General features: G+C 40.9%; 1 protein-coding gene across 1 annotated transcript; it reads left to right on the forward strand.

The window, feature by feature from the left end:
• The first annotated feature begins 9,031 nt into the window (after positions 1 to 9,031).
• LOC103212133 (olfactory receptor 4X1-like) lies at positions 9,032 to 9,964 on the forward strand. Its single transcript, XM_007958132.2, has one exon. The coding sequence runs from the start codon at positions 9,035 to 9,037 to the stop codon at positions 9,962 to 9,964; it is 930 nt and encodes a 309-aa protein (XP_007956323.1). The 5' UTR covers positions 9,032 to 9,034.
• Positions 9,965 to 10,776: the final 812 nt, after the last annotated feature.

Here is a 10,776-nt window from a genome sequence, read left to right on the forward strand (position 1 = left end):
GGCCTTTTCCTTCTTCCTAGTCTGTCTCAGTCTGTAAGCTGGGCTGATACCTGTGTACTATGTGCATCCTGCTGTGTTTGAAACACCAGTGGCTCAGCCTCAAAATTCACATTAACACGTCACCATGGTAGGACAAACCTACAGACAAGTTTGTGTCCCTTACCACCCTTACCTGGGTTCCTGTGGCTGACCCCTCCTCTGTCCGGATTCCTGGGCCTTTTAATCTCCATTCTCCTGCTCTCTCACCCTGCTACTTTGGGCTTGCCTGAGTTCCCTCTGATCACCTGAATCCCTGTGGCTGACACACTTATAGAAGCTGGCAAGTCCCAAAATTCTTGGATCAAACGTCAAGCTGGAGGCTTTTGCCAACTCACGCAGCTGCAGGGGCTGACAAGCTCAAGGTTGGCAGGCAGTATACCGGCTGTTGACTCTGATGAATGACAAATCTAAGATCACCAGGCTGAATAGTGGATTGTTTGCTCATGGACAGTTATAAGCAACACAACAGGATCCAGATCCACCAAAGAGTCCACTTTCCAGTTTAGGGACTTCATATTTTCAGGTCCTTCACCTTTGCTTCTCCCTCTTTCTGGCAATCTCCTCCTCCAGATATCATCCTGGCTTATTTTCTCGTTTCTCTCAGGTTACTTCTTTGGAAAGTTCTTTCACTTATAGAAGCTGACAATTCCCAAGTTCTTGGATCAAACATCAAGCTGGAGGCTTTTCCTGACTTGTACCACTGCAGGGACTGAGGAGCTCAAGGTTGGCAGGCAGTATACTGGCTGTTGACTCCAACGAATGACGAATCCAAGATCTCCAGGCCATATGGTGGATTGTTTGCTCATGGACAGTTGTAAGCAGCACAACAGAATCCCAGTCCACAGAAAAAGTGTTCACCTCTTAGCCCTGTCTATTGTTTGTATGGAAGTTAAATCATGGGAGTGAGTTCAAGTCCAAGTTTAGTGGGTGACTAGAGGACATACTTTTGAGGGTTTTGCCAGTCTCTATCAGACAATGAATCAGGAAGACCAAAGAAGAGTTGATGGTTTTGAGTTGTGATGTTGGCAAAGAATACTGAAAGTACCACGGACTGCCAGAAGAACTAATAAATCTGTCCTAGAAGAAGTCCAGAATGCTCCTTGGAAGTGAAAATGGCCAGACTTCATCTTACCTACTTTGCTCATATTAATAGGGACCACACCCTGGAGAAGGGGATGCTTGGTAATGTGGAAGGTCAGTAAAAAACGGGAAGGCCCTCAATGAGATAGACTGATGCAGTGGCTGCAACAATGAGCTCAGGTATATCAAGTATTGTGAGGCTGACACAGGACTGGGTGGTGTTTCATTCTGTTGTACCTAGGATTGCTATGAGTTGGATATGACTCGATGGCATCTCACAACAACAACAACAACAACAACAACAATCAGGCCAGTAAGCCTGATCTTTTTTATAATTTTGAGTTTTGTTCTATGTTTTTCTTCCACTTTATCCAGGATCCCCATTTCTGATCCTTTCCCAAGTGGTTGGCAATAATCACTGGGCACCGTCTAGTTCTTCGGGTCTCAAGGTCAGGTAGGCTGAGGTTCACATGTAGACCATATAGAATTCTTAGTAATGTTATGAATTTTAAGTATAGAATAAAAGTGATAAATATAGTTTAAAATTGTCTAAATGTAATATTTTTTAGTTTGTTTGAATATTAACTACAAAATTGTTTTAGAAAATCTCTCTACACTGAAATAGAACATTCTTAGGAACTGAGTGGAAACTTTTTTTAAAAAAAATTTTCTACTTCTTTTTCTGTTATTACTACTTCATTCTCAAGAAAGCTATTGATATTTATTCACAAATACTAATTACCACAATATTGTAGCTAATACACCAGAAAATTTGCCAAAATGAGCAACTATAAAACAAGGGCAACGAAAACAACAGCAAGAGTTTGCAGACAAAGCCATGGGATTTGAAGTGATACTGTGAATTGGATGATTATGACAGCCTTGACTGGAAGGCATTAGAAATTTCAAAAATAAATTAGCATGGAGTTTTAGCCTTGTAGGTATATAGATATATGTCAGCTGGGGTTCCAAAAAATTTTTTGTTGTTACAACTAACTCCATGGCTATTTTAATAAAAAATTAATAAATTTCTGGTGAAACAATGCACAAAAAATTTATAGATAGTCATTTTGATGTCACTCGTGATAGTGTCACATGGTGTGGCTGGCATATGCCACATCCTCCTAACTATTCTACTGCTTAAGTGTAGTGTGTTATTATTTAGTAGAGTACATCTTAAATGTGGATTGTAACAAATTGTAGATAACATTGAGAAGAATGGGAATTCCAGAACACTTAACTGTACTCATAAGGAACCTGTACATAGATTAGGAAGCTATCGTTTGAACAGAACAAGGGGTTACTGCATGGTTTAAAATAAAGAAGGGAGTGTGTCAGGGTGGTATCCTTTCACCATAATTATTCAATCTGTATGCTGAGCAAATAATCTGAAAAGCCAGACTATACGAAGAGGAACATGACATCAGGATGGAGGAAGACTCGTTAACGACCTGAGATACACAGATGACACAACTTTGCTTGCTGAAAGTGAGGATGACTTGAAGCACTTACTGATGAATATTGAAGACTATAGTCTGCAGTATGGATTACACCTCAATATAAAGAAAACAAACATCCTCACAACTGGACCAATAAACAACATAACAATAAATGGAAAAAAGATTGAAGTTATCAAAGATTTCGTATTACTTGGTTCTACTATCAACACCAATGGAAGCAGCAGTCAAGAAATCAGAGGCGTATTGCACTGGGCAAATCTGCTGCAAAAGACCCCTTTAGAGAAGAGCAAAGATGTCTCTGAAGACTAAGGTGCACCTAACCCAAGCCATGGTGTTTTCAGTTGCTTCATATGCATGTTAAAGCTGAACAATGAAAAAGGAAAACTGAAGAAAAGTTGATGCTTTTGAGTTGTGGTGTTGGCGAAGAATACAAGTATCATGGGCTGCCAGAAGAATGAAGACATCTGTCTTGGAAGAAGTGCAATGGGAATGCTCCTTGGAAATGAGAAAGGCCAGAATTCATCTCAACTACTTTGGTCATGTTCTCAGAAGGGACCATTCCCTGAAGGATATCATGCTTGATAAAGTGGAAGGTCTGCAAAAAAGGGGAAGACCCTCAAGGAGATGGTTTGACACAGTGGCTGCAACAATGGACTCAAGTATAGCAAGGATTGTGAGACTGGCACAGGACCGGGCAGTGCTTTTTTCTGTTGTACACAGGGTCGCTATGATTCGGAGACAACTCGATAGCACCTAACAACAACAACAGCAGCAGCAGCAGTAGCATCAACAGCAATAACAACAACACCTATCAGTTATGGATCCCTAGTCTTTCTGAAGGCCCTGCATGTAAAAACTGTGAGCTGATAATTTGTGGTTAAATGCTTAGAATTTAAAGAGTGAGCAGCTATAAGCCTGCTTTATTGAGTATTTGGAGAGAGTTGATTTATCTGTAGACCAATACATAGGGCAATTTTGTATAAGTAATTTTTATTTTTTGACTATTTTCCTATTTTCAAAGTGAATGACGTGGACAAGATGATCTCAAAGGACCGTCTGTATCTGGCATTTTCTGATTTAGGTTATGACCCTGAAGCATATGTGTGATTGGCTCATGTCCACTTAGTTAAAGTCTTTCTGGAACCCATGGACATCTTTCATTCAATGCAAGGTGAGAGTAGGGTTAGGACATTTAGAGCCTTTTGAGGATGTGTTTGGTGGGGACGTGGAAGGGATGTGATATTGGAATCTCTTCCATCACTCACTTGAGAATGGAGAGGGAACCTCTGGGGGCCAGAATGAGAGGGGGATAATCAGGAAAGGGCAAGTAGAAGTCCCAGCTTTATAATTGGATTAATTGGAAGATAGGCTTCTTAACCTCTGAATAAACACTTGGGAAGTTGACATTTTCTCTTCTTAGAAAGTCCCCAGACAGGAGATGTTAGAAAAGTTCAGGGAATTCAATTCTCTGATCTCAAGTTTCCATCTCATACACCTTAAATGCTTTTGGCTTCTCAATCCAGTAAGTATTTCCCTCAGTCCTCCTTTTGGTGGGTTTTAGATTAGATTGACCCAGTTCTAGCCCCATGGAATTTTCTTAGTGAAAAAATCATTAAGTGCTAGATTGAAACATTGATGGCATCTGGTAAGACCCATGAGGAAGATTAGTATTTAGGGATATCTTTTATGTGTGAAATAGATTCTGACACAGTTATGTTCACTGAGTCCTTACCATGGATGTGCAGACCCTCACTCAGGGGTTTTCCCTTGCATTGGCTCCTTCCACTGGTGTTTTCCTCTACACATGTTCATGCATGGAGTGCCTTTCTTTGGTTTGCTGAATCTTTCAGGAGATGGGGCAGATCTTACCCATCATCCTGTTCAAAGTCTCTCCTTCCTAGTGAAATGACAAGGGTTTGACCTCTGTGAGGAATCTACTTTATGTCTTGGTTTAGAGCTGAGGTTGTAATCATTCTCACCTAAATCACATCGTCAGTGTGGAATTGTTTGCAGTTTGTTTTCAATCCACTGGTGACTCACACATTTTTCAGGAATGTTCTTTTGAAAAATTCAAGTGGTCTGCCTTAGACATTCTTACATGTTAATTTTTTTGTGAGAAATGAAAATTAGCTCAATCTGAGCCTGAATGGAGATTAGCCTCATAGAAACTCAAATTTTGCTGAGCACCAAGTCTTAAGTTACCAAATTTTAGATCTGTGGAAACCAACTCAGTCTTTACATTTCTTTGATCATTTTGTCTTTAGACTTTGTTAGTGAAATAAGACTGTGTTCCTGGGGTTATAGGGTTATGTGGTACAAATGAATCAGATTTCTGACTACAAAAGACATCCAGCAGAAAAAGCCAAGAATCAAGGCAACAAATAATATTCAAGGTAGGTTTGTTCACTTAGTCTAAAGTGGGGCATGCTTTAGATTTTACTTTCAAAAAGATCTTACGTTTTTAGACTAGATATATGTCCCTAGATGTTTTGCTTCCATGCTATTCATGGCACACCCACAGTTTTACTTTGTCTTTGAAACTGGTGTAGTAGCAGATGGAGGATCAAGGGATCAAACTAAAAACACTAACATCTACTCTGTTCCTACCTCTGTGCTCGGTGCTACATAGGATACCAGAGGCAGTGTCTCTGCTCTCAAAAGCTTACATTCTTTTTGGAGAAATATGACAGATATATGAGTAACAGAATAAATTAGCCCTTGATGACAAAATACAAGAGCTAAGATACCAAGTCTCCAAGACAAATCTTGCAAAGGCTTTTCCCATGGTGGTCCAGTTTTGTTGATTTCTGAAACATTCTATCTTCTGTAGATTCTACAAGGTCTGTCCAGGCTGTCTCAATGGAAATTGTCCCTCAGGCAAGTGGATATCTAAACTTGAACAATATTATTGTTAATTCTCTTATTCTTTCGTTAATTCACTCAGACCTCACTCTTCAACTTTGCTTTACCTTTTGCTATGAACATGGCTGTTTTGTCTCTCCATGTTCGGCCTCCATTTTGGAACCATTGAAACATAGGATTGACAGCAAACTATGAGTCGGGTTTGACTCGACAGCACATAACAACAACAACAACAACAACATGAATCTTCCAGTGCAGTGTCTGCACCAACCAGTTGTATTCCAGATTCTACTTCAGTAAGATGAGGAAGTCAGTCAAGAGGGTCCACAAGTTTCATTTCAATGTTAGTTAATTTATGATGACTCAGTGAAGGAAATTAGGAAGGAGTCACCATCTGACTTCTCTAGTGAAATCATATCTTGGGAAAGATATGGGAGGAAAGGAATGATGGAAGAAGCTTGTTGTTGTTTGTTGTTATGTGCTGTTGAGTTGGATCCGACTCAGAGCGGCCCCTCCTTGGGTTTCTGAGGCAGTATCACTATGGAAATAGATTGCCCCATCTTCCTTCTGAGGAGTGGTTGGTGGGTTTGAACCACCAGCTTTCTGGTTAGCAGTCAAGTGCCTTATGCACTACGCTACCAGAGCTCCCATGGAAGAAGAATTTTTTTTCTTTTAATTTAAAAAATTTTATTGTGATTTAGGTGAAAGTTCACAGAGGAAATTCATTTTTCATACAGAGAAGCCAGATAAATCTTATTTTTCAGAACTTCACAGCACATGTGTTTACAGAACAGAGAAAATGAAATGAGAAACCATTGAGTAGGGGCCAGATTCATTTTAAAGATTGGAAGTATTTTCATAGACATTGTTTGTTGGCTTTGGCTCATCTTATGCTTCTATGTTCATCCTAATTTTCAGTTTCCTTAACTTCAATTGCTGAAAATGTTTGGTTACTCTCCATCTGATGAAAACTCTTACCTGTCCTTCAGAGTTTCTTGTTTTAGCCTCAATAATAATAATAATAATAAAAAGGCAGAATTAAAGTTATTGTAGACTCCACAGGTAAAATGCCATGGCCACTGTCTAATTGGTTTGATGACCTCTGTATGAAGTTATGCTCAAATATTTTCCATTTCTATTCACAGTTTCAAGAAATGTTAGTTTCCTCTTCATTCATTCTAAAATAAGTTTTAGTATTTTATTTTAAAAATTTACATTATAATTTTAACCTTCAACAACCTTGGACAAGGAAAGAATAACTATTTTTAAAATCTGAAAATTAAAGTGGTCCTTGCAACTTCTCTGAGCGGACTTCTCTCACTGACACTCCAAGTCAGAAGCCATTATAGGAATAGAGAGCTTTCCCTTTTGAAACTAAATTTCACAGAAGGTAATAGAGCCATTTTCCTCACTGAGGGTGATGCAGGGCCTTCTAAGATTCCTGTCTTCTTCATCAATATCCTGTTTGTGAAACATTGACTTACAGTATAGTGCTTACTGTAAATGCTGGATTAGCTGGGTATACAGAGGAGTGTGGTGGGGAGGTAAGGGAAGAGCACAATGGTGAGAAGATAATATTAGCCTTAGCTTATAAAGATATGGATGATCACAGAGGTTTAGTCATTTGCCTAAAGCCATACAGCTCATATTTGAAAAGGTATGTAGATATTTCCACTGCACCTCTCACTTTAGCAGAGGTCCTTACATTGGTGGTACAATAAGAATTTCATTTCAGTTTTGTCTTACACCATAAATGACTCTGTAAACTGTGAAACCACCTGGGCTCCCTAACAGGCATAAGACAGAAGTTAAGGGGGGTGGAAGGTGAAGTCAGCAAGTTTCAACCACTGTCCTTGGTGGTGGGGATGGAGGGGAAAATAATGAAGCAGAAACAGGATGCCCTTAGGGTCCGGTGACTAACTGCTGGGTAACAGGTAAGGGCTTTCAGTCTCATTTGTAACATACATAAATCAGAACCCAGAGCACAGCAGGTCTGCACAAAGCAAGCCTGGGTGGCAAGTCTGCTTCCGGCAGCAACAGCCTGTGGCACAGGGGGTTGTGGTTATTGTTAGTTACCTTTGGGTCAGTTCAGACTCAGGCTGACCTTATGGATAAAAGAAGGAAATGTTGCCAGATCCTGCACTATCCCCACAGCGTTTGGTGTGTTTGAGCCCATTGTTGCAGCCGCTATGTGAACCCATCTTGTTCGGCTGACCCTCTCTACTTTACTGGAGTGTGTCATTTTAATAGGGGAAAACAGAGCAAATGAGTAATAGATTATACTCTCATGGTTTGTCATTTGTGTTTAAAATGTCCGAGTCCCTTAAATTCTCAAAAAAGAACTATACAAAAAGTATTTTTATTCCCAGTTTTCCAAAGAAAATTATAGATTTGAGTTTCTGCACTTATTTAATAAGGTCACAAAGCTAGAAAGTGACAGTGCTAGGATTTGAACCCAGGTTCTCTGACTCCAAACCCTGTGTCTGTGTCATTCAGTCACAGTGCTTCAGCCCTTTTCTAACATGCAGAGGACTGGCTGGGACTGCAACCTACCTTCCAAAGTGTGTGAATATCAATTCAGGATATTTTAGGGATTGCTAACAAGCTTTGTTTATCCTGAGGGACTAACCACTCAAAAGGCAATGATTTTGGATTTATGGTGTCTGGTCCCCCTCTGTCTGTCCTCAGAGTTCTCTGTCATGTATGTCTGAATCTCTTTAAGATGATGTTGCTGTAGGAGGCAGGTTTGACATCATCTTCTAGGCCTTCCTTGTGTAGACCTGCTGTGCTCTGGGATTCTGATGTAAGCATTTTATGATAAGCCCATGGAACAGTAGACTGTGCAGTAAAATGAGACTTCCATGTCTTTGACTTGTTTCTTAGCCTTGAACCCTAAGACCATGAGGCAGTCTGTTAAGCCTCACATTTCCCAGTCTCTATACTCACTTCCAAGGATAGAGGCTGAATATTGGCATGTTTGTCCTTTTCCTTCCCTTAGCTTCTTTCTTATGCCTGTTTGTTAGTCTTTCTTAAGCCCAGGTTAGTTTCACTGGCTGCTGAATAATTGGAGCTGGGAAATTCCAGCAATCATTGAAGTTAATCAGTTCCACATTATATTGCAAGGCAAACTTGATATAAAACTCTTGTTATGCAACCAACGTAAGGCACTCTGAAGAAATAACAGGTGTAGTAGAAGCATTTGAAAATATGCACCTAAATTCAAATATGAATTGCATGGCTTTAAGTTAGTGACTTAACCTTAGTTTCTAATGATAAATATCCTCTCTCTCTCTCTTTTTTTTTTTTTAGGATTAAATTAGCTAATATATGTGCCTGGATCAGAGAAAATATTTCAAGAGGGCATCATTACAAGCTCATATCCCATTTTGGGAGTGATATCAAACAGCCAACGATGGTCCTTTTCTACACGCGTCTCATGGAGAACATGGTTTTGAGGAACCAAAGGCAGAGCGGGAACTCAGGAGGAAGCAGTTTGACAGTAGTTCCAAGGCCTGAAAAGCAGGCTTCTAATTACTGAAGGAGAGTTCTTTGGTTTCTGTGATTCCAGGCTGTCATCTCCTACACTGTAAACCATGGTGGCTACAAGCAACATGACTGAAATAATTTTCATGGGATTTTCCCAGAACCGAGATGTGCAGAAGATCATTTCTGTGGTGTTTCTCCTCATGTACACGGCCATTGTGTTGGGCAATGGTCTCATTGTGGTGACCATAATGACCAGCAAAGCCCTCACCTCCCCCATGTATTTCTTCCTCAGTTACTTGTCTTTTGTGGAGATCTGTTACTGTTCTGTCACAGCCCCGAGGCTCATCATTGACTCCTTTACTGAGAGGAAAGTGATTTCCCTCAAGGGCTGCTTCACACAGATATTTTTCCTCCATTTCTTTGGAGGCACCGAGATCTTTCTCCTGACGGTGATGGCCTATGACCGCTACGTGGCCATCTGCAAGCCCTTGCACTACACGACGATTATGAACCGGCGTGTGTGTGGCCTCCTGGTGGGGGCTGCCTGGGGTGGGGGCTTGCTGCACTCTGCTGGGCAAACCTTCCTCATTTTCCAGCTCCCCTTCTGTGGCTTCAACACCATTGATCATTACTTCTGTGATGTCCATCCTGTGCTGAAGCTGGCCAGCTCAAACACCTTCCTCATTGGTCTGCTAATCATCGCTAATGGTGGCCCCATTTCTGTGATCAGCTTCACTGTGTTGCTTACTTCCTATGTGGTCATCCTGCTCTCACTCAGGAATCAGACCTCAGAGGGGCGGCGCAAGGCCCTTGCCACCTGTGCCTCACACATTGCAGTTGTGGGCCTGTTCTTCATACCCTGCTCCTTTGTTTACATGAGGTCTTGTGTCACCTTCCCTGTGGACAAGATAGTGGCTGTGTTTTACACGGTGATCACACCACTCTTAAACCCCATCATTTACTCTTTCAGGAATGCTGAAGTGAAGAATGCTATGAGGAGACTGGTGGGGAGGAAAGTGATTTGGGAAGAGAAATAGATGAGGAAGAAGAGGCAAGAAATTTGGACTTCACTCGGCTTCGAACTTTAATGGACATAGTGGTCTTGGGCTAGTCACTTTTCTTTAGGTTTCAGTTTCCTGGAGACGGAAGGGAGAGTATGTTCTGTTTTGGGCAAGCCAAGCTGACCTAGAAGGGTTAGTCATCAGAACAGAAGACATGTAAACTGTTTTGTCAGCAAATTCACAGAAGCTTGTGGTAGCACTAGACTCAACTTTCTAAAGAATCAAAATGAAACCTCCAATGAGATTTGATGGGATTTCAAAGCACTAAAGAATGCTAACCAGAAGGCTGGCGGTTCAAACCCACCAGCCACTCCTCGGAAGGAAGGTTGGGCACCCCAAGGAGGGGTCGCTATGAGTCGGGGCCGACTTGATGGCAAATAACAACAACAACAACAAAGAATGCTACCCACTTTTAAGTAGAAGTTTAATTTTCCATGCATCATAACTGTTTTTGTCTCTAAAATTCTCTTTTGTTCACACCTGTCTGCCCTTCTTTGCCCTTTTTTTCCCTTCTAGTATCTCCAGTTGTTTGGTCCATTAGTTTTTGCTGAGATTACCAGCTTCTTCTTGATTTCTCTTGTTTGTCAATCATTCTAAGAGAGCATCTGGATAACCTATCCTCTGATACCATCAAGTACCTTGTCAATATCCATCCATGAGTACACCATTACCCACTCCTTTACTCTAGTCCTGCCTGTTGATTATCCCATGTGGACATTTCCTGTTCCACCTGTGAATTCCCACAGCACTCAGTGGGAAAACTTGAAGACCTTTATTATCTATATTTT

Source organism: Orycteropus afer, unplaced genomic scaffold (assembly GCF_000298275.1).
Source record: "Orycteropus afer afer isolate SDZICR_OR568_19922 unplaced genomic scaffold, OryAfe1.0 scaffold00857, whole genome shotgun sequence".
NCBI classification, from domain to species: Eukaryota; Metazoa; Chordata; class Mammalia; order Tubulidentata; family Orycteropodidae; genus Orycteropus; species Orycteropus afer.